The following is a 25667-nucleotide window of genomic DNA, read 5'->3' as shown; positions in this document are numbered from 1 at the left end:
CCATTGTAGAGGATCATCTTACTCAACAAATATGCTCGGTAAGCAGAGTTCCTAAAATTAGTAAATACAAGATACAAAAATTAAGCAAGTCTTATTATTTACCTTAATTGTTCTTATTTAATTCCATTTTTATTTTTTATTTTTTCGTATTTAAAAATTTAAAACTAATTTTCTAAATTCACAATACTGTCATGCAATTCAAAGCATACATCTTTTTGGTTCCCATTGGCAATAAATAAGAGAAACTCCTCCTCTCCCTCATTCACTCCCCATTTCCATTTTCTCCACCACTCCCACACGCTTTCTCCACTGACACCACCACTTCACCCACCTATAAAATCGCCTCCACCATGGTCCTCACCAGCCGCAATACCGATCTCTCCAACCTCAAACGAAAAGGAAACCCATCCTCTCCAGTTCCCATGGATACCTCACCAATGCAATCCCCAATTCCTCTTCAAATGCAAAACCTTGTGCTCGCTCTCACTCAAGGGGAACCCATTAATTCCTATGAGGAAATGGTAACTCCAAACTCTAAACCTCGATCATCCACTAAAACCAAGAAATGCCGCATTGAAGGTGTCGGCGACCTGCTCGAGGAAACTGAAGAGACGGTGGAGAGTCCTCGATCTCAGGGGGAAGATAAAAGCGGGACGAAACTCACGGCAAAAGAAAACAATTTGGTGGAAGGATTCGCAATCAACTCAACTTGGTGTGAGGCCTCACAATTTAACGAATTGATGAAGATGTTAGGTTATGATACATATGACAATTCATAAATCATGCGGAAAAACCATAAAGCCAGGAAAGCATATTATTTACACATAATCATTTAGCATAGTTTAGATGCATACACTTTGTTGCGTGCCTTCCCTAGCTGCGCCCGAACCGAACAAGAACAAGTCTTTAGGACTCCAAATGTCGTCCCTCCGTAGATAGTCCACAGCACGTCCGGATCCGCCTTAAGCTTGACCAACTAGAATCGCCCTTAAGGTACTTAGAATTTTTGGCTATTGTAGGCAATTATATGACTGAATTTTTGCTCTCAAAAATCACTTTGAATACTTGAATCGTGTATACAAATAATGACCCTAGGCCCTTATTTATAGAGGTATGGAAAAGGAATTGTAATCCTACTAGGATGTGGATTTGTTAATTAGAACTTTATTAGGACTCTAAATAACAAAGCAAATCTAATAGGATTAGGATTTTAATCTTCGCACGAATCCTAACAGGATTAGGATTTCCCGCACACGCATCGTACAAGCCGTGCACCCGCGCAGGCCTTGCGGCCCACGACAAGCGCACAGCCCATGTGCGGTGCTGCGCGCGCGCGCCCTTGGCTGGGCCTGGCCTTGCGCTGGGCCTGGTCGAGGCGTGCGTTGCTGTGTGCGGCTTGCTGGGCGATGGCCTGGCTTCGTGCTGGGCCTTCGTCTAGCGGGCCTCGTCCGATGCTAATTCGTACGATACGCTTCCGATTAAATTCCCGATTCCGGAATTCATTTCCGATACGAACAACATTTAATATTTCCGATTCCGGAATTAATTTCCGTTTCGAACAAATATTTAATATTTCCGTTTCCGGAATTATTTTCCGATTCCGATAATATTTCCGATTCTGACAATATTTCCGTTTCCGGCAATATTTCCGATTCCGGCAATATTTCCATTTCCGATAATATTTTCCGATACGTACCATGTTTCCGTTTCCGGCAACATCTACGACTTGGATAATATTTATATTTCCGATACGATCCATATTTCCGTTTCCGGCAATATCATCGTTTCCGGAGTATTCATTTCTTGCCTGTGACGATCTCAGCTCCCACTGAAACCAAGATCCGTCGATTCCGAATATCCATAGATGGAGTATTTAATGCCATTAAATACTTGATCCGTTTACGTACTATTTGTGTGACCCTACGGGTTCAGTCAAGAGTAAGTTGTGGATTAATATCATTAATTCCACTTGAACTGAAGCGGCCTCTAGCTAGGCATTCAGCTCACTTGATCTCACTGAATTATTAACTTGTTAATTAATACTGAACCGCATTTATTAGACTTAACATAGAATGCATACTTGGACCAAGGGCATTATTTCCTTCAGTCTCCCACTTGTCCTTAGGGACAAGTGTGCATTTCCTAATTCCTTTGTCGCTCGATGCTTGCTCTTGAACATAAGGTAAGAGTTGTCATCCTTATTATGTCCAGAGGTGTTCCTCGGTTTCAGAGTTCAACTGATCAAATAAACAGATAATCATAGCCTATGATTCATCCGAGCACGGCCATGCATTTCACAGTTTCTAGCTCTCCGAGTGGCCTTGTACAACTTTTAAGCATCTCATCCCGATTTATGGGAGGACAGTCCCAATCTTGCGATCTTGAGATTAGACTTCGTTTGATAGGTGATTACCTGAGCGTTGCCTTTATAGCCTCCTTTTACGGTGCGGCGGTTGGTCAACGTCAAAGCAACCAGTTCTCTAACAAGTAATCTCAAATCACTCAGGTATTGAGGATTTAGTGTCTAATAATTTTAATGAAATTTACTTATGACAGATTTTCATCTCTTACAGTAAAGTTTCATAGGTCTTGTCCGATACTAGTCTTCCCAAAGTAAGTATCTATGCAAATGATTATGACATTGCCATGTCCACATAGTTCAAGAAACAGAACTACTAGTCATCTTGCATTCTAATCGTCTAACGTTTTCTATGCGTCCAATTTTATAGAAAACTCCGACTAGGGACCATTTTCAACCTTTGACATTCAAGTTCACTTGATAGACATTTCTTAGTCACAGGACTGGTCCTGACAGTCTATCTTGAATATTTTGTCAAATTGAAGGGACTCATCATTTAATACTAAACCAAGATTAAATGGAATATGAAAAATACATTTCATATATGATAAATGTTCAACCCCTAATGTTTTACAACCATGGGCCTCGAACCCATTTTTAAAACATTTCATGGAATTCAAAGCTATGCTTGATTTCCAGTGCTACAATGTGAGTGTTGCTTCTCACTTGTTGCATAGGTTTAGTTATCATGCTTTTCCAATCTTAATATCTTTTTCATCGAATGATATTCGAGATAGGATGATAAGATCTTTTGAGTTTGTTTATTATGTGATCTAGTCTTTCTTACTTCGATAGTGGTTCTACGCATTTTTCAATGAAGAGCCATCAAGTTAGCAGACATGTGATCCACCCAAGTTCAATGAAGAACTCATTAATATAAACAACTCTGTTTTATTGCTTCTTAGGCAATAAGTACTTTTACTTCAACTGTTTAGGTTGCTAGTGATGCTTTGTTTGGATTTACTTATCCAAGCAGTTCACAGACATGTGGAAGACTTTCCAGCTGTATCTTAGAACATAGAAATTAATATTTTAATTTCCCACGCAACAACTCATGGTCTCCAACCCATGTTGCCATTTTCAAAACACGATGCTTTATAGCTCGTCCTTGCCAATGGTTAACTCCAAGGGAATCTTGCTTGATCCTTTGCCAGTGTTTTATGCGTGTAGCATCAATATTTAGCATATCTATATTTCCTTGAATCAATAACTATTCCTATGTACCTTTTTAAGTACCATAAGTATTCTTGATCTCAATCTAGTTGATCTTTACTTAGATCAATAGAGATTGGTATATGTTCGTCATGCCTAAAGTCATACGATACATATTTGGCGATCCTCATATTATCTCATACATGATAAATTCTTTTGCAGAATTATTCTCAATTGAATTCTATTCATGTAACTTTAGCTCATTTAATTTCAGCAGATACTGAATCCAGCTAAATTCTTTGACATATAATATAGGTTAAGAATCTCATCTAGATTCTTTGATGTTTAACTTAGTAAATGCTTATACATAGTTCAAACATCTTTTACTTAGATTTATTCATATGGGTCGAATATCTCCAATGGAGTCTTTCGTGTTTGATTTAGTAAATGCTATTACTTAATCCAGAACAATATTATAAGATCTTTGTGAATGGATCTTAATACCCAGTATGCACTAAGTTTCGCCTTGGTCCATCATTGATGAATAATTTCAAATCTAAGTCATTAGCATTTGAATGTTATTTCACAATACAGAGATATGTGTGTGATACACATAGGACCAATTAAGTTTTACGTACTCCCACTAAACTTCTTATATATCTATAAGAATCATGTACATTTTACGAAACTAAAATACTTATTAGCTTCACTAAAATACAATTCCAATTCCCAATTGCTCGCTTAAATCTGTACTTAGATTTCACAAGCTAGCATTCATTTCAAGCATTATTTGGATCCACAAATCCTATGACATACCATGTACATAGTTTCTTCCAACATTTGATTGAGGAATACGTTTTGTCATCCAATTGCCATATGTATCAATATGCAATCATTGCTTGAATTATAGACTTAAGCATTACGATTTTGCATGAGGTTTCAACACAATCCACATCGTGAATTTGCTTGTAACCTTTAGCAACTAATCTAGCTTTGTGTGTGAATACAATTTCATGTTTGATGGTTTTTATCCTTAAAACAAACTTGCAACCAATAGGTGTGAAACTATTCTTGCAAATCAACAAAATTTTAATTTTGTCATCAAAACATTGAGTATGTTTTATGGCCTCTAACCATTTAAAACATTTGAGTCTATATATGGCCTCTAACCATTTTAGGAAATCTGGGTTTCGTCATAGCTTTCTTACAGGTCACAAACTCATTAATCTACATGATAATAGTTTGACTGCGAGTTGTAGGTTTCTTCACTATCTAATAGAAGAATTGCATAGTTTCAGTGACCTGAACTCCATGTTTCTTCACTATCTAATAGAAGAATCTCATAGTTTCAGTGATTTGAACTCTATGCCTACTTGGGTATCAAACAATAGAATATCAATAGCCACTTGAAAGTCCTTTGAATATTCTGTTCTCCTTGAAGCACTTGTAAAGTCTTCTAAGAGATGTCTATTCTTTAAATCCACTTCTAAAGTCCTTAAAGAATAAGTTCGGATTTTCTGAAGCACTTCGAAAAGCCTCCGGAATGTCCGTTTATGTTTGTTGTTCGCCTCGAAAACTTTCGAGGTCTATTTTCTCCCACTTGTCATTTTGGAAACGAATCTCCAAAAGGACATTATTTCGAGCAAACAAACGTTATGTTCTCAAAATTCGTGGTAGAAGCAATACCCTTGTGTCTCATTTGAATAAATCACAATGAAACATATATCTATACTTGGGCCTTAGTTTGTTGAATAACAAACACTAAGCTCCCACTGAGTTTAGTAACTCTCTAGATATATTTTATGAAAAATTATTTTGAAATTACTTTTCAATAGCTTTGACGAATTTGGTTTAGTTTGGTGGTAGTTGAGCATTTTGTTTTAGAAATTATAGGAAAAGTCTTTATGATTCATCATTGATCGAATCAAGTACTAATTGACTTCGATCATTCCAACGTAGATATGCCATATCTTATGGACCTAGATTGTGAAATTACAACACACAATCATTGATGATCATATTTGGTCTCAAGTAATCATCAACATGATCTAACCTAGATCTTTATGATTTCTTGCCAAGTGGATTTTATACTTCTGAATCTTTGAACAGGCCAAACAGATTCAACTTATATCACATTTGAGTAAACAAACCTATATTCACTCAAATCCATGTGAAATAATAAAGTCATAAAATCTTTCTTTAGCTTTGAACTCTATTGTCTAGGCGTTCTAACAATAGTTCATATCTTTTGTTACTTTCAACATGTAAGACTAGTTGTCTTAAAATGATCTAGAAATCAATCAACTTTCAAAAGTCCATCAAAATAGAGCTTTTGAATGTTAACTTGTTGATATGGTCTAAGCAACAATGCCAAAGATTAGTGGAACTCAAATCAAGGGGTTGATTTGAACCTAGTAAAGTTCTTTAAAGAGTTGTTTGTTTTAATCAAGCATATTGACTCAACCTGTAATTGACCATTTCATTCAAATAAACAAACAAACATTGTTTTTGTTTTTCTTGAATGTGAGTCTTTCTGTGTTTGAAAACAGAAATTTAGGTATGTTGATTATGGAACAAAATAGCCATTAAGTTCCAGCCTTTGAAAGGACTTAAAACAAACTAGATGACCCTACAACTAATGTAGCATTGCCATGCTTCATTTCCCACTTGTAGGTCATTAGTGTATCCTAGCTTCCATTGTTTGAGTTATTACCGAAGTAAGAACCTCAAGCGGTATATGATACCAAGGAAGTTTGATTGCTAGGTCACTTCTCTTTAAACATAAACTTATAGGTAGAAACGGAATCGTAAATTCCTTTTATTTGTTCCTCGTTTTCCTATTTCTTGTACCCTTTCTTATAGTCTTAAGAATTGAATTCTTTAGTGTTGACTTTTATACTTTGTTAGACATGTCCAATGTCACCCCAACAAGGTTCTTACCATTTAATTTATGTTGAATATTAAGTTTCAACTAGATGATCTTACCAGAAGCTTCTAAAGTTCTCTAAGCATCGATCTATTCGAATGTCTAGGGACTAGACTCATTCGAGAATTAAATGGACAAAGATATTAGGTTGTTAACCATTGGTAAAGCTGAGCGTATTAAACTCAATGCTTTATGATCTCAAAACTACAGTGTATTTTGAATTCACAAGCACCAATTGGTTTGCCATTCGACTTTGATGTTCGAAAACAACCATAAAAGTCGCTATAAGAAACGTACATTTTAAATTGCTCACATTCTCTCATTTTCGTGAATCGTTCTTGGATTCACTACCAATCGAGGAAATTTACTGTTACCTTTCTAAAAGGATTTATTGCAGTGCAAGATATTTAATTATAAACAATAATTAAAACATACATTGAAGCATGCAAAGTCTAAACATTTATCATGAATAATAACTTGAAAATGAAAGCAATCATGCAATTTGAACAAGTCATTAGCATTTTATTCGAATTATGTGTTCCGGCAGGTGTGAATAAAATGATTCCAAGACCCTAAAATCATTGAAGAACTAAGCACAGTTTGTCGACTTAATCCTAAAACATCTTAGGTAAGCAAAAGTCTTTTGCTAATAGTCTAGAAACTATTCTTGGTTGATAGGTACGTCTAAGAACTTATTAGGTAAACCTATCGATTTTGCCACGACATAAAAGGACTCCTTACTTATATCGTTGAGTTTCACCAAAACTAACATGTACTCACAATTATTTGTGTACCTTGCCCCTTTAGGACCAATAAGTAACACCTCGCTGAGCGAAAACTATTACTAGATTGATGTAAAGGATATCCAAGCAAGTGTATATTTTGGCATGGCACCTTTTAACTCAATTTTTAAGTTTGGAACTTAAGGCTCTTACTATGTTGGTTAGATTTTAAGTGAACTAAAATCCTTAATCATGCAACATAATCAAGCTTTGATCTCATGCATATTTAAGACATATTTAAAGCAATAAATAACTTAAAGCATGCATAAGATAAATGTGATCTAGTATGGCCCGACTTCATCTTAAAGTTTTAACTTCAAAGTCCGTCTTGAAAATCTCCGTGGGAGGCACCATTTTCTTCAAATAGGATAAGCAATAATTAAAACTAATTACAACTATTTGATGGTACGCAGACCATATTTGAATTGAAAAACAACTTTAGTACTTTAGACCAATTACATTCAAATTAATGGTGCGCAGACCATATTTTCTATCCTATTTGGGCCATACTAGTCACTTCATAACCTGCAAAACAGTACATATACAATATATACCATTCACCCATTCATTATCATGAATGGCCCACATAGTTGGTTAGTAAAACACATTATGCATCACATAAACATTTGCAGCAATTAATCAAGGGCACCAATAATCTACACTTTATTCAGTCCTTATTAATTCTAATCAAGTTGTTTTAACCTTAAGGATTTGTAGACCTAATCAAGAGTTTATGACTAAAAAGGGCTCCCACTTAAACCAATAAATTCATATGCTTTACTAATTTTAAACATAAAAATGTATTTCTAGTCTAACCGGAAACATACAAATTTAATTAAAATTTAAAGCTCATATAAATTTATAATTGAATCCAAAATTTAATTTAATTTCAGTCGTATTTAAATTAATTCATGATTTTAATTTTAGTAAAATAATTAGAATAAATAAAATTTATTATAATTACAATATTCAAAATTAAAATCCAAGAAAATAATTTAAATTATTAATTTTAAAATTAATTAAAATTACGTAAACTGAAAATTTCAAATTAAAATTTCAAAACGATCTAATCGCAACGCAACAACCCCACGCAATGCACGCCCATGGGCTACACGCACACAGCCATCGCTGGCCATGTGCGCGCAGCCCATGCGCTGCGTCGCATCGCTGCTGCTCCCCATCGCAAGGCATCAATCGAACACGCGAGCCAGTGCTCGCTGCGCGCGCCAGCGCTCGATGCACGCGAGCCATCGCTCGCTGCGCGCTCCAGCGCTCAATTCATGCGAGCCATCGCTCACTGCGCTCGCTTGCCAGCGCTCGATCCATGCGAGCCATCGCTCGATGCGCGCCTGCCTTTCTCGCACGCGAGCTTGCGCTCATCGCACGAGGTAGCGGCATGCGAGCTGGCGCTCGCTGCGCGTGAGCGATCGACGCTGGGCGTAGCGCTCGTGGCACGCGAGCTTGCGCTCGCTGCTCGCGAGGCTCCGCACGCTTGCGCGAGGCAGTGCGCGCTGTGGCGCAGCTCGCTTGCTGCCCACACGCGACTGCTCGTGCCTTGCTTTCGCCCTTGCCCATGTGCCCATAGCACACAGCCCACGACACAAGGCAGGGCTGCTGCCTTGTGCTCGTGCACCATGCCCTTGCTCGCTGCATTCGTACCGCATGGGCGACGAGCTCCCTTGCTCGTCGTCGCATGCCCGCACTATACAACACCCCTTAAGGGTAACACGTAGCGTCCATTGCTTTGTGCGTGCAAGTTATATGAGCGAATCGCATAAAAATTAAAAATTTATATTCAAAATTAATGACAAATTAATAAATAATATTAATTTCATAATTTTAGGGCGAAAAATCGAAAATTTATTATTTAATTGATTTCCGATTAACATGGATTCAAGTCTAGGTCATAAAAATGTAAAATTTAACATAAATTTACAATTTTTATGGTGGTTTTTAATCATAGGTCTCTAATTAAATTATAACTAATTATGAAAATCAAATTAATTCTAAATTATTTCAATTTTCAACAAATTAATCATAATTACAAATTAGATTGCATAATTAACAAGGCTAGGCATTCAAACTTGTTAAACATATACAGTAGGTCAATCAAAAATTCAAGATTTATCAACAAGAATCGCAAATATTTAATTTAACATCTTAAATTTACGAAATTTTCCATTCGAAAAACAAAAACCTCCGAAAAGTCATAGTTAGGCTTCGAATTTGAGAATTCTGGGTTCGGACGAATTTGTCAAAATTTTAGAATGCCTTTTACATGCGGAATTGACACAAAAATCACTCGATTTGGATGAGTAACGAAGAAACTGCCGAAAAACTGCGTACGTATAATTAAATAAACGCAATTTGCAATTAATTAACAATTACGAAAATTAATCACCCCCTTTAATTCTTGCAAATTTGTAATATTTAACCATGTTCATGCAATTTAGATTATGAAAATAATAAGAGGCTCGTGATACCACTGTTAGGTTATGATACATATGACAATTCATAAATCATGCGGAAAAACCATAAAGCCAGGAAAGCATATTATTTACACATAATCATTTAGCATAGTTTAGATGCATACACTTTGTTGCGTGCCTTCCCTAGCTGCGCCCGAACCGAACAAGAACAAGTCTTTAGGACTCCAAATGTCGTCCCTCCGTAGATAGTCCACAGCACGTCCGGATCCGCCTTAAGCTTGACCAACTAGAATCGCCCTTAAGGTACTTAGAATTTTTGGCTATTGTAGGCAATTATATGACTGAATTTTTGCTCTCAAAAATCACTTTGAATACTTGAATCGTGTATACAAATAATGACCCTAGGCCCTTATTTATAGAGGTATGGAAAAGGAATTGTAATCCTACTAGGATGTGGATTTGTTAATTAGAACTTTATTAGGACTCTAAATAACAAAGCAAATCTAATAGGATTAGGATTTTAATCTTCGCACGAATCCTAACAGGATTAGGATTTCCCGCACACGCATCGTACAAGCCGTGCACCCGCGCAGGCCTTGCGGCCCACGACAAGCGCACAGCCCATGTGCGGTGCTGCGCGCGCGCGCGCCCTTGGCTGGGCCTGGCCTTGCGCTGGGCCTGGTCGAGGCGTGCGTTGCTGCGTGCGGCTTGCTGGGCGATGGCCTGGCTTCGTGCTGGGCCTTCGTCTAGCGGGCCTCGTCCGATGCTAATTCGTACGATACGCTTCCGATTAAATTCCCGATTCCGGAATTCATTTCCGATACGAACAACATTTAATATTTCCGATTCCGGAATTAATTTCCGTTTCGAACAAATATTTAATATTTCCGTTTCCGGAATTATTTTCCGATTCCGATAATATTTCCGATTCTGACAATATTTCCGTTTCCGGCAATATTTCCGATTCCGGCAATATTTCCATTTCCGATAATATTTTCCGATACGTACCATGTTTCCTTTTCCGGCAACATCTACGACTTGGATAATATTTATATTTCCCATACGATCCATATTTCCGTTTCCGGCAATATCATCGTTTCCGGAGTATTCATTTCTTGCCTGTGACGATCTCAGCTCCCACTGAAACCAAGATCCGTCGATTCCGAATATCCATAGATGGAGTATTTAATGCCATTAAATACTTGATCCGTTTACGTACTATTTGTGTGACCCTACGGGTTCAGTCAAGAGTAAGCTGTGGCTTAATATCATTAATTCCACTTGAACTGAAGCGGCCTCTAGCTAGGCATTCAGCTCACTTGATCTCACTGAATTATTAACTTGTTAATTAATACTGAACCGCATTTATTAGACTTAACATAGAATGCATACTTGGACCAAGGGCATTATTTCCTTCAGAAGATTCTCGAGCAACAAAAGTGGGTAAGCTTGTTAAGCAATTATGCAAAATCTCCTTTTATTCCCGGTGCAATGAAAGAATTTTGCAAGAACTTCTCTTGTGTTTAAAATGTTTGTTCGAGTATGGTAAATGGAACTAAAATTGAATTTGATGTCGTGTATTTGGAGAAATTGTTTGGAACTCCCAACAAGGGATTTGATATGTGGTTAAAGGCCAAATTAAAGTAACCATAGGAACTGTGAATGAAGATGACATAGTAGGATCAATTGGGGGAGACTGCTTAATTTCCACCTCCACAAAACAAAATTCCTTTTCCCCATTACAAAACTATTGTTCAATATTGTCTGGAGAGGTATTGTTCCTCGCACCCAAAAGAGGAACATAGCTAGTCTTTTCGATGCTTGCCTTATGTACTGCCTTGAAAGAAAAATCCCAATCAACTTCCCGGTCATAATGATTAAGCATCTTTCTACTTGCATCCCCAAATAAAAAATACCCTATTCTTCTCTACTCACCTCAATCTTTGAACGTTTCTCGGTTGATTTGAGCAAGTATGATACTATACCCTTAAGATCCACCCAAATTGTCCAATCTGAAATGCTTACCCTTTTCAACCTTAAAGTCGTAGAAGGAAAAGTCATTTGAAGTTGTATGGCAGGGAAGAAAGAAGAAGAGGAAGATGAGGAACTCACCCCTTTAAGAGTAAAACTCTCTCGAGTTCCTCAGTCCTCCCATAAGAAAAAGGAAGCAGCAACTGGGAAGAGAAAAAGTACGAGGGTGGCAATACGGGAAAATAAAAAGAAAGGTCCGGAGTGCATGGATATCACAGGGGAGGAATAAGTTGAGGTAGATACACTGGCACAGGAGGAGCAAGACACTGAGTGTGAGGTTGCTGTTCCAATTGAGAAAGAGGAACTGGTTAAGGCAGTTAAGCTAAGGAACACGGCCAACACCTCTTCTAGGAGATTATCAATTAGACAAGTTCCTTCGGTAAAGGAACCTGCCTCAACATATGGTGATTCGTCAGGTTTTGCTGGGTTTGGGAGCACTGAGAGTTCCAAATATCAACAGATCAAGGAACTCAAGGATATTGTGGCTCACTTGGTGGAACTGCAGGAAGGAACCGATCACATGATCAGTCAATTGCAGGCACATGTGGGTTCCCTGGTTGAAGTTGTGAAAACACTCCAAACCAACCTCCAACACTACTCAGACCAAGCCAATGGAACTCGAGCAGCCATTCTCTCAAAGATCAACAATCTGGAAGCTGTCGAGGAAACGGTGGTTGAAGAAACAACAGCTTCAGACTCTATTCCTCAAGCCTAAACATAATCCTGCCCCTTTCTATCTTTTAATGCCTATGGAACAATCTATTTTTGCTGTTTTGTATAATTAAACTCGGGTGACCTCCTTTTCTGTTGGTTTTTAAAACATCTGACTTGCTTTGATTAAGTATCTTCTTTACTTGTTTTTGGTAGTTGTTTCTCGTAATTACATGTTGTGTGAGCAGGTTCCATACTTTGAGGCTAAATTAACTTGTCAAACGTTGATCGTGGGGCACTGTGTTTGGAATTTATATGTTTCGTGCTATACATTTTGTTAATGCCAACAGGGTGAAATCATCTGCAAACTTCTAAGGCGGTGATCAAAACTTGTTTCATACTCCCCATTTCTTGTTCTCTTCTGTGTAAGTGTTTTTTTGTTTTTTTTCTTTAATTAATAGTTACATGATTAGAAACTGCATTTGTTCATTTTGTTCCTAATATTGTTTAACCTCTAGTTGTAAAACGTTTGCTCGTGTTATCATCACAAAAAAGGGGGAATATTGTTGTTCCTAGTTTTAATTAATGACACAAACTTCCTAATTGTTGATTGATATTTTCAGTTAAGTGCTTAAGTTCCTCTGAGGAACTGGGGATGGCTACTGGAGTTCCTGAGTTGGAAGCAGTAAAAGTTGAAGCACCTAAGTCAATAAAGTTCGAGCAACAACTCCTACAATCAAGTGGTTTTCAAATATGCAAAGAAAGATGAAGTTCCTAATCCTTAGTTCCTTTGTCATAAGGAAGGAACTCATCGTTGTTCCAGAGTAGGAACAACTGAAACTTCTGGGTTGTGAGTTTCAGAAAAGGGATGACATAAAAGTCTAGGTAGTTTACTATACTTAGATTTTATGTAAAATATTAACATTGCTAATGGTATATAAGGAACTTAGGATTTAATTGGTGTATTTATCAAAATATCTGGCAGCAAATTTTATGAAAAACATTTAAATAAATAAATATAAGTTTTACGTATTTAATAAAATCGGAATTTTGTTTTATCTTATTTTCCAAGTAAAACTGTTTTAGTTTTCCTAAAATTTCTCTTAAGTTTTGGTAAGTAAATAAAATTATTTAGAAAATCTTTTTGGAGTTTGATTTGGTCAAATACACTAACAGCACTTTGGTTTTAACGTGGGAAGTGGTCTTCCCCTTGTTCCTCAAGACAAGGGACGTGGAGACCAAAGTTTTGGTAGTTGGCAGTTGAGTTTTTTAAGGGAACAAACCCTAAGGATAATATCTATAAAAAGCAAGACGTTTTATGGAAAAGATACACATTCTGAGAGTATTAGCTATCCTAAATCGTTTTAAAAAGATTTTTCTAAACAAGTTTGTGTCCTAGTGTAATTCAAGTTCCTAAGTTCCATATATACTTAAAGCTTTATTAATATCTAGTGTTCTCATTAAAACATAATTTTATTTCGAGTGTGAGAGGATTGAGTTATCCTGTAAAAACTTAGAGTTTAAGTCTGAGAGAAAGAGAAGAAAAGAGAGTTGTAATCTGAGTTGATTACAGTGAAGAACTCGAGTTAGAGAGGAACTCGAGTTGTAGTGTTATTGTAATCGAGGCATTACTATAATATAAAAGGTTTTGAGGTTTTCTCTTCTTGATTAGTGTAAAGAAGTTTCATCAATGGTTTATCTTTTGTCTCTGTGTTTCACAGTTCCTTTATTATTTCGAAGTTCCGCAAGAAACTTTAACAAAGTTCCAATTACAATTCACCCCCTATACGTGTTCCGAATATCAGGGGGAGTAACTGTCAAATTTTACAACTGTACAGTCCAACCGAACAATGTCAAGTTGTATCTCAAAAAGCGGGAATTTGCTACTTGCCTATTTGAAATTTGTTGTAGGATTAATTTAGTTCGTCAGATTAAAAAAAACTATTCGTATAAGCTAACGTCAAAGAGAACATAAAAGTGAAATTGAGATTGTCAATTGTGGTGAGGAATACAAAAGTACAAACAATATACATATACCACATAAGGAAGTATAATATCCCTCCTAGTCAGTGATTTCTCCCTCTTCTTGAGGGTCGTCATTTTCACCATCTTTCACAGCTGAAGTATCTCCTTCCTCGTCGTTGCTGAGTTCTGCCTTAATGGAAGACTTCTCTTGAATTACATCGCTCTCAACTCCAATTTCCTTAACAATAACTTTAGGGAAATCAAGAGGTTTCTCGGGCCAATCCTTGAAGAAAGAGTTGATGACTATAAAACGAAAAGCCTGCAATAGACGGCTCTGGTCTTTCTTTATATCGGTACTCAAAAGCTTTTGCAGAAGTGTTGGTTCCTTAACTATCAAAGGGGTCTTTGGTGCATTATCGTCCTCCGTCCTTTGTCTTTTTGTGAATCGTTCATGTTTCCTGAATGAACCATCATATTCTGTGTCCCTTTTCGTAGAAAACCTATCTTTGTTGTCAAACTTTCCACCTCTACTGAACCTATTCTGGGATCGCCCATTATTTGGGAAGCGCCCCTTGTTCAATGGCCTTCTAGATTTGTCCCTCCCATGAGCCTGTTGCTCTGTATCTGACAGATAGTGGGATGGGATTTCCGGAACTTCAAAACCCAACTCAACTTGCTTCGCCAGTACATCCTTTAATTGCTGGATTTACCAACAAAGCAAATGAAAAGTCAAACTATGTGAACATAGAAAACAGTGAACAGTTTAACATGGAAATATGATCAATACACTTCCATGGGATGGCCATAAAATCTGCTAACCCCAAGAGAAGAAAACTAATATTAAATGAGTACATAAACAAGGGCTGTCAATATAATGTGGACAAGCTGACACCTCCACGTAGGTGCAAATCATTCATGGTATATCCTAGAAGAGAATAACCCTAAAAGAAGCACAAGCAGACAAATACTACAAATTTGACTTGCAGATAACAAACCCAGCACAGTAAAAGCATTATTAATGTCCTAGCTCGGAAGTGAGTCGTAGCGGCTGTCCATGCTGATACCAACCAGCCTATCTGTTATACTGTACTATATTATTATAATTTGTCTAAATCATACTCCAAACCAAGTGCATCACCTCCTACATGGCAAAAGAGGTTACAGCCCCTCACCGCAAATATGAGATTAAAAATTGCAGCATTTCGATGATTCTCATCTTTTGTTCTTGCAGAAGGTAGGGACATTCTGATATTTATGGCATTAGCATCCATCTTAATGAACACATGTAACTATACGTTATACTTGTCATGCAGTCAAAGTATCATAAGCTGAACATATATAAATTGGAACTAATCCTTGTTTTTTTTTTATTATTGAATAGAATATTTGCACCACGCCGTGTCCAAGTCTCCAACACAATTATCCTCAAGAAAAGGCATAGCAAACCCCATAAAACATGTGAATTTTAAATAATGTATCTCAAAGGAATATGATACCTGACGTCGTAACTTGGCATCTTCATCTGCAGCATCAGTGTTTGCTTGCTTTTGTGCCTGCTTCTGCAAGTAAGAGGACCAACCATTGAGAAAAAGAATTAACTAATCAACAGAAAGCATTCAAATTTGGGACCTGTAATCCAACCTTTTCCACATTGCCTTTAGATGGAAAATTTTTCTTGCGTTCTTCACGCCACTGCTGAATTTCTTTCTCAGTGTAGAGCATAGCGAGTGACCTAAAGTTTTTTTTTTATAAAAAAAAACAGTTTAAAAAAGATATGGAAAATACGACACTGTCAGAAACTGCAGAGTGGATGTTCGACGTACACAGTTTTAATTATACCAGAAATGAGTAAATGGATTTCTTCATTGGAAGGAACAATACAATTGTACAACCATGTACCTTCGTTTTCCACCTTGCGGTTGGTTTGCAGAATTATCAGGATCATCATTTGTAATGCCTGCTTACAGAAGGAAAACCGAAAATCCATAAAACAGCCCCATAGCACCACAATCAAACACGCCAAGAAAAAAACAACATTGAAACAAAACTGTATACCAAGGCATGCTATTATTCAGTACACAGAATTCTGTCATAAAAATCACAACTAAGGTAGTGTTTGGCCAAGCTCTTGGAAGTATTTCTCAACGTGAGAAGCTGAAATTTGGACAAACAGGGTGTTTTAAGCAAATCATTCATCCACAAAGACTTCTTTTCATTTATTGAGGAATTAAGATTTCCAATCTGTTGCCGGAAAAAGATTTGTCTACTTTCTCTTTAATTTACTTAAATTAGAAGCTTATTAATTGAACTACAAACTTGTCATTTAGGCTATGTTTGGTTTGGTGTAAAACGTTTTCAGGTGCAAAATGATTTTCCAAGGGAAAACACAATTACAAACTAGTTTTCCTTTGTTTGGTACCTTAAAAGAAAATAGGAGAAAATGGAAAGATTGAAAGAAAGAAAGAAGGGAGAGGGAGATGGAGATGGAGGTAAGGAGGAAAGGTGGAAAAGTGGTTTCCCTCCCTTTCAAATGGAAAAGGTTTTTCCACCTTTGAGAGAGTTATAGAAAATTGTTTTCCATCCCTTGTCAAACCAAACCATGTAAAATGATTGAAAAGGGGAAAATCGTTTTCCATTAAAACGTTTTACACCCTACCAAACGAAGCCTTAATTGAATTCGGTTTGACGGCGTTGACATTGTTGAAGGTTTGACAGTTCTAATTGAGAGAGAGAAGTAAAAAGGATGTAGTCGTTGTTAGTGGTGGTGGAAGGATGGTGGCAGTTTGGTATTTTCCAGGATTTTATGAATAATGAACAAAAAAACAAACGTCCTCCTCTAAATCAACAAAGAGCCATCTGTAAATCCTACTTTCTCACCTTATAGTACTCCATTTGTCTTGTAAGATGGATGCTTCGACGGTAGATCGTCCCAGCATAACCCAATATTTATTCTTAACACTAGTACATCTCCTCAATCTATGTTCTATCACCCTCTCCATAATTTCATGACACCTTAATTTTCTTAAATTAAAATATCAGAAGAGAATAACTATAGAAGAAAACTAAGAAAAAAATTGAAGAGAAAGTCCACAATAGGTGCTCAAAAGTGCTTCAGATGAAATTTTCAATTGGACTAGCAAACATGTAAATAAAAAATGTGTGGATATGTATTGGAATAGATACGCAAAGTCATTAAGAATCATAAGCTTCATAAGTGACGAGTCCATGTACCTATATCCAAGTCCCGCGTCAGATTTTTGTACCGTCACATGGATGATGCCTAGTTATCTAGTTGTGCCAAACATTCATACCTATGTCTGAGTAACATACCAAGTGTGTCTTGTGTTGGTCTTAGGAGTTTGAGTTTGAGAAGAGCCTTCCTACAAAGAGTTGACTAGAATAGCTTCATAAGTGACGAGTCCATGTACCTATATCCAAGTCCCGCGTCAGATTTTTGTACCGTCACATGTATGATGCCTAGTTATCTAGTTGTGCCAAACATTCATACCTATGTCTGAGTAACATACCAAGTGTGTCTTGTGTTGGTCTTAGGAGTTTGAGTTTGAGAAGAGCCTTCCTACAAAGAGTTGACTAGAATAGAAATTCCCTAGGTTGTAAATTTGGTTTTCCAATTGATCAATATAATTCTTCTTTGCTTACGAAAAATAAAAACACACCAAGTGAGTTAGTGAAAGGCATAGAAGCATTGGACATTGGTAAAAGGTGATTGAGCATACATGTATTCCAGTGATGGAAGATACAAAAAGATTCCTTGGAAACAAAGGTGTTTCTTTCTGATACTACTTAGGGCGTCTACTAGTGGCACTTCTTAAGCTTTCCGGCCTCTTGCCTCTAGTCCATTTCAGGGGTGATCTTAATTCTAGCTTGTATGACGCTCTGGCCTTGTCTTCTCCTTTCCTTATGCTTAGTTTGTTACCTATTGCAACAACACTCTACCATGTCCTCTATCCGGGACGCTGTATGTTCCATGTCCCCCTGTATTGTTATTTCCTAGGAAGTTCAGACTCGGGTAGGAGGATCCGACTTGGGTATGGATCTGAGTGTTGGGTCCTTCAAATTTCAAAATCAGGACTCGGGACACATTCTAGAAGGATCTGAAATTTGAAGGCAGTATTTTTTTCAAATCTTCCATACGCTTTCTTTCAAAAAATAAAAAAATAAAACTTCAACTAAAAAGTGCCAAGTCCATTTTCCCCTAGAAAGTCCGACCCAATTCCATGTTTGCACCCAGGTAAGGTCGGGCTGACACCACTGGTATGGCAGGCCGAACAACAGAGTCTGAGCATCACACTTATTTCTAATCACTGGTGCTCAGATTATCGTTCTGGCACGTTGCTACTAATACAGCTGCTTATGTTAACTATTATCTTAGCTTTTCTAATTCAGATCTTTCAAAAACGTCATCTTTAATTCAACAACCTTTAAGCTTCTATGCTGCATAACCTCACCTTTCCTGGATCCTACTTTACAAGAACTTAATAATGACGTTGCTGTTGGCTGTTGCCTGTTGCCCTTGTTTTACTAGTCCTTAAACATTTGACATCTAATTCATCATCTCTATTTTAATATCCGTAAATACATATTATTAAGTTTTGATGATTTGGTAACTAGTTGTTGTAGCAAATTAAATCAGCCAAATAATATTCTCTGGACTATGAGTCACGGCTCCAATATTGTATTAAGCAATAATGCAATATGTAATTCATTAACCAGCAAACCAAGTACCAGACATCAATTAAACATTCTCTATCTTGAGCTAGTAAGTTCTTCTAAAGATGACACATTATCAACAACAAATCAATTCACAGATAGAAGGTTGCGATTATATGCTCAGATTTTATCATGTATGCACATGCTATGTCAAAGATTTCATTATGACTACACACTCTGACAACTCTGTATCGTTCCTTGACTAAATTCTGCTACATTTCATCACACATCCATTCGCCAAAGGAAAGTTGAAGATATAATTAACTAATACATATCACTCAAATGGCTTTCAAGAAATCAACAACAGCTTTTCTGGAGAATTTCAAGCAAACCATGTATTAAATGCAGAAGACAACAAGGAAAAGAACTACATAAAATATATAAAAAAAAAAATTAAAAAAAAAACAGAACAGACTAAATGCTATCAGGGAGGAAAGTCCATAGTCTTGAAAAAAGACGTGTTTAGCTTTTTTGTGCATCTTCCTTTCATAAAAAAATCAAAAAAATATCAGGGAGGAAAGCTGATAGTCAAAACTACATAACATTTATCAACAAGAATAAGTAGAAAAACCTTTTCCTTCGTTGATGTTAGAAAACTTCTGTTTCCCTTTTGGATTATGCATCTGACGATCTTGAGACTTTTGAACTCTACAGAAAATATATAAAGTTAAAGCCAAAAATTGGAGTAACTATGTTGCAAGAAAAGATAGCATAAAAAACACGAAAATTATTAATACCTCCAGTTAGATGCTTCTCTTTTATGATTCACAAAATTCTTATTTTGATGGTGGCTGGAGTTTGGAAACTGCATTCCTTGTTTTTGACCATGATTACTCTGCATCATTATCGAAAAAATCAGTATGAGTCGAGATAGTATGGTCAATAACTACCCTGAGCTACTACTCCACCAACACTACTATTTAATAAGATCATAAGAGCTAACTTTTTTTTATTCAGAATAACCACAAGAGGTAATACTGGAATTTGTGACAATAATCAACCATACTCACCAAGCTGAAACAAACCACAATACCATATCGCCAAACGAATGTAACTCTTACTATATCTAATATTTCTTATAAACTGAATGATATTCTACTTTCACTAGGTCTTATTGAACAAGCCAAAGGTATTACTCTTCAAGAATGGCATTCCTTTCAAGTGGGGTCAATAGCCCACCAAAATGCAACAAAGGCAAGAGAATTGAAGTGACAATAAATATGATGAAATTCCACTTTCACAAAGGCCTCCGGGCGAAATAAAATGTCCACGAGGGAGTCAATATGCAGATGCTTCCAGAAATACCATAATGGTTTTAATTCGTCACTATGTTATTCCTCGTGAGAGTAAGAGGGAAAAAGCACTAAAAAGTAAATCCACCGCAAAAAGAAAAAAGACCAAGTTTTAGCATGAAATGTTCAAACAAGGGTTAGCTAAATTCTTCACTTCTCATGGTGAGATGATTCCTTTTTTGGCCCAATTTGATTATAGAAGAAAGGCCATGGGATGGACTACTGGCGGTGATGGGCTCGAAAAACATGAGTTTATGTTGTTGGGATGTTTATGCATTCATAATAATATCTATTCTTTGGCACATAAGAGATGAGGTTGGGGGTGTAAAGGAGGAAGAGGTAAAGTACAAACGGTGGCGGCGTATTAATTTGACAAACTAATAACCCACAAAAGAATTCAAATCATTTCACCTATCTAACCAGATAGAATGAGAGAGTATGAAACATGGGAGTGTCAAAAGGGATAGAACCCGACATTCCGACCTAATGGGCTATGAGTTAAGCAAAACTATCCTATCAAGGATTATTTTTTACTCTCAGGTTTTCCGAAACCAAGGTTCTGCTTTCTTTGGGATGAAGAAAACCTTTCTTCATACTACCCCAACCTTAAATCTTCATGTGAGGAGTTTGCTTTGATTTCAGGTGTCCTTTACGTAGCTTCTAAAGCTCAATCCCCGTAAGAATTTTTTAAGACCAAAAAGAAAATTCTCTACCGCAATCTTTTTTCTTCTTTCATATCATGTCAATCCATCCCTTCAACAAAATTTTGCTAATCAATTTTTTCTCATGGATAAGACTATAGAATAGAAAGTACATTATCTGATTCCCCCCTGACTAAAGATAGAAATTTAAAATACCAAAAAACAAGTGTTAGTGCAATGCAAGGTAGAGAAGCATGGCTCTCCTTCACATCATTTTGTCAGCAACCCTCTTCAAGGTTTTGCAACAAGACATTATGTAAGGATCAAGACAACTGGCGGAAAACAGAGAAAGGATGGGTTCATTCAACCCATAAGACCGTAATCGAGGCCAATCTCGATTTACACCAACGAGGAGCTGGATAATAACTAACTTCATCTTGGCTACCACATAGGCTTCCTCAATCCATCCCATATGTCGAAGAGGAGATTTATATATTGTAAAAGAAAAATGAAGCCTCACTGAAGTTCTATTATGTAGAAAGACATACTTTTTCTTTTCTTTTTTACCTTGGCCTAATATAGTACTCTCTGCAACCTATCCTTAACAACAGTCGCACTGTAAATCTGTAATGGATAGAATTATCGCTCTTTTTTTAAGAAAATACTTTTATCCTTCCTCCCTCTCCTTAATCATTTCCAGTAAAGCAACTTCAATCTTCAACTTAAATGTGGTGGAATGAATTTGTGGTTAAGACAGCATAACCAACTTATGTGATTGAGTAATTCATCAAACCCGCACCTCTTATGCAGGATATTCTAATGGAAAGGATCTCTATCCATAGTTTTCAGCACCTGTGAATAAAGCCATGTAAATGCAGACCTACATCACTCCCAATTGGCTTTCAATATATCTCTGGTAGAAATAGGCAAATAGTTATAACTCTATAAGGGTAGTTTTTAGCACCTGTGCATAAAGCCATATAATGTTGTAAAATAGACCTAGACCACTCCCAATTGGCTTTCAAATATATCTCTCTTAGAAAAGGCAAATAGCTATAAGGGGAGTCTCGACAATGAAAGTATGACGGCTCTATAGATGTATGAAAAAGTCTTTCTTCTTCAATGATAAAGAATAAATTGCAAAATGGCTTCGTGTATTCGCCTTTTTTTTCTTTTCCTTGTATTTAAGATTAGGCTGGAGCACTCAAATGGATAATTCAATACTTTTCCTACGAAAACTCTTTGACACTTATGCTCCATCATTCACTCCAAGTGTAGGAATCAAAGTAGTAGTATCCCAATCGAATAGCTCAACCCAAAGAGGCTGTCTTGCTTGCTTCATCTTTGCACTTAAAACAAGAAGGATTCCCTTATATTTCCACCATTAATATCTTTGTGATGCTAAGGATCGAAACTTCTTCATGCTGATGCTAATTCAAGGTTGTCTTGCTTGCTTCATCTTTGCACTTAAAACAAGAAGGATTCCCTTATATTTCCACCATTAATATCTTTGTGATGCTAAGGGTCCAAACTTCTTCATGCTGATGCTAATTCAAGGATCAAGACAACCCTTAGGCTTAAAAAAAGTGGTGATGTTCAAGATACTAATACTTTCTAGGGGTTTTACTTTGTTGCTCAAAACAATTTAACTTCCCTTAATCTTCAAAATCCACAACAAGGGCCCGGAGCCCCGGAGGCATGGTCCTTCATCCTGAAGACCTTGAGATCAACATCAATACTTTGGTACCTCATCTAGGAAAGAACCAATCACCCACTCACATAAACCAAACGACTAGAGTGAAAAGTACGTAAAAGATAAACCAAGCTTAAGGCCCATCATTAAGCTTCGATGGAGAAGGAATGGGGAGTAAGTGACTTGATTGTTTAAATTCGATTTTGGTTCACTAGCATAATACACCACTTTGAATTAAAAACAACAAACACCTTAAGAAGAAGATATAAGTCAAGACTCAAGACTCAAGAGAAGATTACAGAATTCATGTATAATATGTAGCAAGAAAAATACTTTTCATATGTTGTCGTGTGCCATATATAATCCTATAGTTCTACTATCTCCAATATCTTCCATTTCATTCAAGAAGAGCCTCAAACATTATTGTTATTAGATAAAACATCAGTAGAATATCCTTATCGTGAGTTGGCATTCTTGTCAACCTAGGCTACCAAGCACCAATAGTACCATAGTGCCAAAATGCTCATCGCAGTAATATATCACATCTAAATAACAGTCCATGAATCCAATACAAGCAATTTATGACATGATTAGGCAAGACTATGTAGCCAGCCTACTTTTCATATTTATATCTAGGATCCGATTAACTGTATACATAAGCACAAGTTTTAGAAATCACAAGTCATGTAACATAATGGATCAATGCCTAATCTCAATTAGATTTGCAAAAAACTTCTGGCATTCTATCCATGATGCTAATCACAAATAACTTACAGGACAATGCATACTAACAAAGAAAGCCAACAACAAAAACTTTCTAAAGTAGCTCAAATGAACAAGTTCACAAGAAACATACCTGCAAATTTGAGGGCTGGCATTGAGGATGAGACGAAGCAGCGGGATTTGAAGGCAGAACAGAAACATTCTGCAGCTGCTGAGGAGCTACAGGCAGCTGTTGACTGAAGCCACCCTGCTGTAGACCACCATTAGGTTGGCCAAAACCAAGCTGTGGGTTCCCAAGAAATGCGGCGTTTTGCGAATTCATTGCCTGGGCAACTTGGTTAGCACAACCCAATAACTGAGTCAAGGCATTAACTTGAGAGGGATTCAACATTGGCATATTCCCAAGTTGATTCATATTTTGCAATTGGTTCTGCCAGCCAAACTGGCCATTACTTAAGGGATTATGCCCAAATAACTGAGGAGTTTGATTTCCTTGACCCAAATTACTCAATTGCCCGTTAATTGGAAAACCCAAAACATTCAAATTCTGCCCAAAATTATTTGGAGAAAACCCAGAATTATGTTGAACTGAACCCATAATTGAGCCGCCACCCGGATGACCGTTTTGCAAAGCATTGAAATTGGGAACATTCATAAAACCAGGGGGCATTTGAGCATTACCCATACTTGGGTTAAAATTAGTAAAACCCATTTGCGATTGAATTTGCATTAGATTAGGCAACATATTACTCGCACTTCCAACAGCCTGCAAGATTACATACAAGAAAAACAACCTACAGTGAATTAAACCAATCAATTCGTAAAATGGTTCGATAAATAAGTTAGATCAATAGAAAGAGACCTGTTGTGGAGCAGAAGCTCCAGGAGCATGAGAAGTAAGCGGGTTAGTGAGATGCTGAGCGAAAGGGCGCATATTTGTTGTTGTTTGTAGTGAGTGGAGAGTAAGGTTGAGGAAGAGTTGGGGGGTTTTAGAGGAGTTTGAGAACGGTGTAGGGTTTTAGAAATTGATTATGCAGAGAAATAGAGGTTACTCCAGAGGAGTTTTCATTTTATTTTACGGAATAGTGTATTTTCACCGAGTAAAATTAAGTTTCCAAAATTCGTCAAATACCTCTATTTATAAGGGGTTGTTCGGAAGGAGGGTACGGTAACTTTTGTGTAAGATTGTCTTACTGAAAATACCACTTTGATTGTTTAATTAATTGGTTCAATTAGTTTTAGTGCTTTACAAATGAGTTTCATTGTTTAACTAATTGATTTCCGTACTTAACTAATTATTTCCAGTGCTTAACTAATTGATTTTATTGCTTAACTTATATGACATCAAGGTGGTCTTTTGTGTAAGACCGCCTGATATAAAAGTTCGTAATGAGCGTAAGGGGGGGAGAATGATTAAAGGAGTAGTTATTTCTAGACATTTCAAAAGTTTGGATTGAGAGAGAAAAATAAGGGAGTAACCTATTCCCCTTATTTAGGGGGTAAATAATTCCCCTAGCCCTCCCTAGAGTAACAATTTCCAGAGTAATAATTCTCTTTCATCTCAATCGTTTTCTCTCTCCACCGTCAACGACTTACCCCTGCCATCATTTCCACCAGATTATTGTTGTCTTCCTCCGTATCATCCACCAGGCCGTTGTCATCTCAACCACTTTGTCGCCGTCAAATTAACCTCCATCACCATCACCACCGCCAATTAGTTGTCGCGGTCAATTTAACATCCATCATAACCGCCCATTTGTCATCGCCGTCAATTGATAATCATCAAACACACTTTCTTATGCCCTCAATTTAGTAAATTATGAAGTTGAATTGTCAATTTACAATCTCCATCATCACCCACGAATCTCCCTTCTTCCTTCATTCAGTTTGAGTTTTGTAGATCTACAAAATTTTGAGAGGAATTTGGAAAAATAATTGCTATCATTGATATTAACCTCGAATTTCGTGCATGTTGATGTGAGTAACATCCAAAAACCCTAATTTTGTGGTGGTCGTCGCCGATTTCACCGCCGCGAATGGTGGTTCTGAATAGTGACAACCATTATTCTGGCAGTGACCCTTTTTATATCTTGTTATGTGAGTAAAGATTACTCATGTACCAAACCTTTTATAAATGAACCATTACCCTCTACATAATTCACCCAGAATCATCCACTCCCTCATTTATCCCCCCTCAGCTCCAAAGTTTCCTTCCAATCCAGGCGACCCCTAAAGGTAAATTTGTCATAAACCACCTTTTAAGATAGAGAACTTGTGAGAAATCACCTTTTA

General features: G+C 37.0%; 1 protein-coding gene across 1 annotated transcript; it reads right to left on the bottom strand.

The window, feature by feature from the left end:
• Nucleotides 1-14261: 14261 nt before the first annotated feature.
• Nucleotides 14262-24452, bottom strand: LOC110798074 (uncharacterized). Its single transcript, XM_022003209.2, has 8 exons — nucleotides 24238-24452; nucleotides 23509-24141; nucleotides 19764-19861; nucleotides 19598-19674; nucleotides 16195-16252; nucleotides 15937-16027; nucleotides 15792-15854; nucleotides 14262-14995 (listed from the first exon to the last, which is right to left on the bottom strand). The coding sequence occupies exons 1-8, from the start codon at nucleotides 24307-24309 to the stop codon at nucleotides 14393-14395; spliced, it is 1695 nt and encodes a 564-aa protein (XP_021858901.1). The 5' UTR covers nucleotides 24310-24452; the 3' UTR covers nucleotides 14262-14392.
• Between the last annotated feature and the right edge of the window lie 1215 nt (nucleotides 24453-25667).

Source organism: Spinacia oleracea, chromosome 4 (genome assembly GCF_020520425.1).
Source record: "Spinacia oleracea cultivar Varoflay chromosome 4, BTI_SOV_V1, whole genome shotgun sequence".
In the NCBI taxonomy this organism is placed as follows: Eukaryota; Viridiplantae; Streptophyta; class Magnoliopsida; order Caryophyllales; family Amaranthaceae; genus Spinacia; species Spinacia oleracea.
This window is presented reverse-complemented; position numbering and strand designations above follow the sequence as displayed.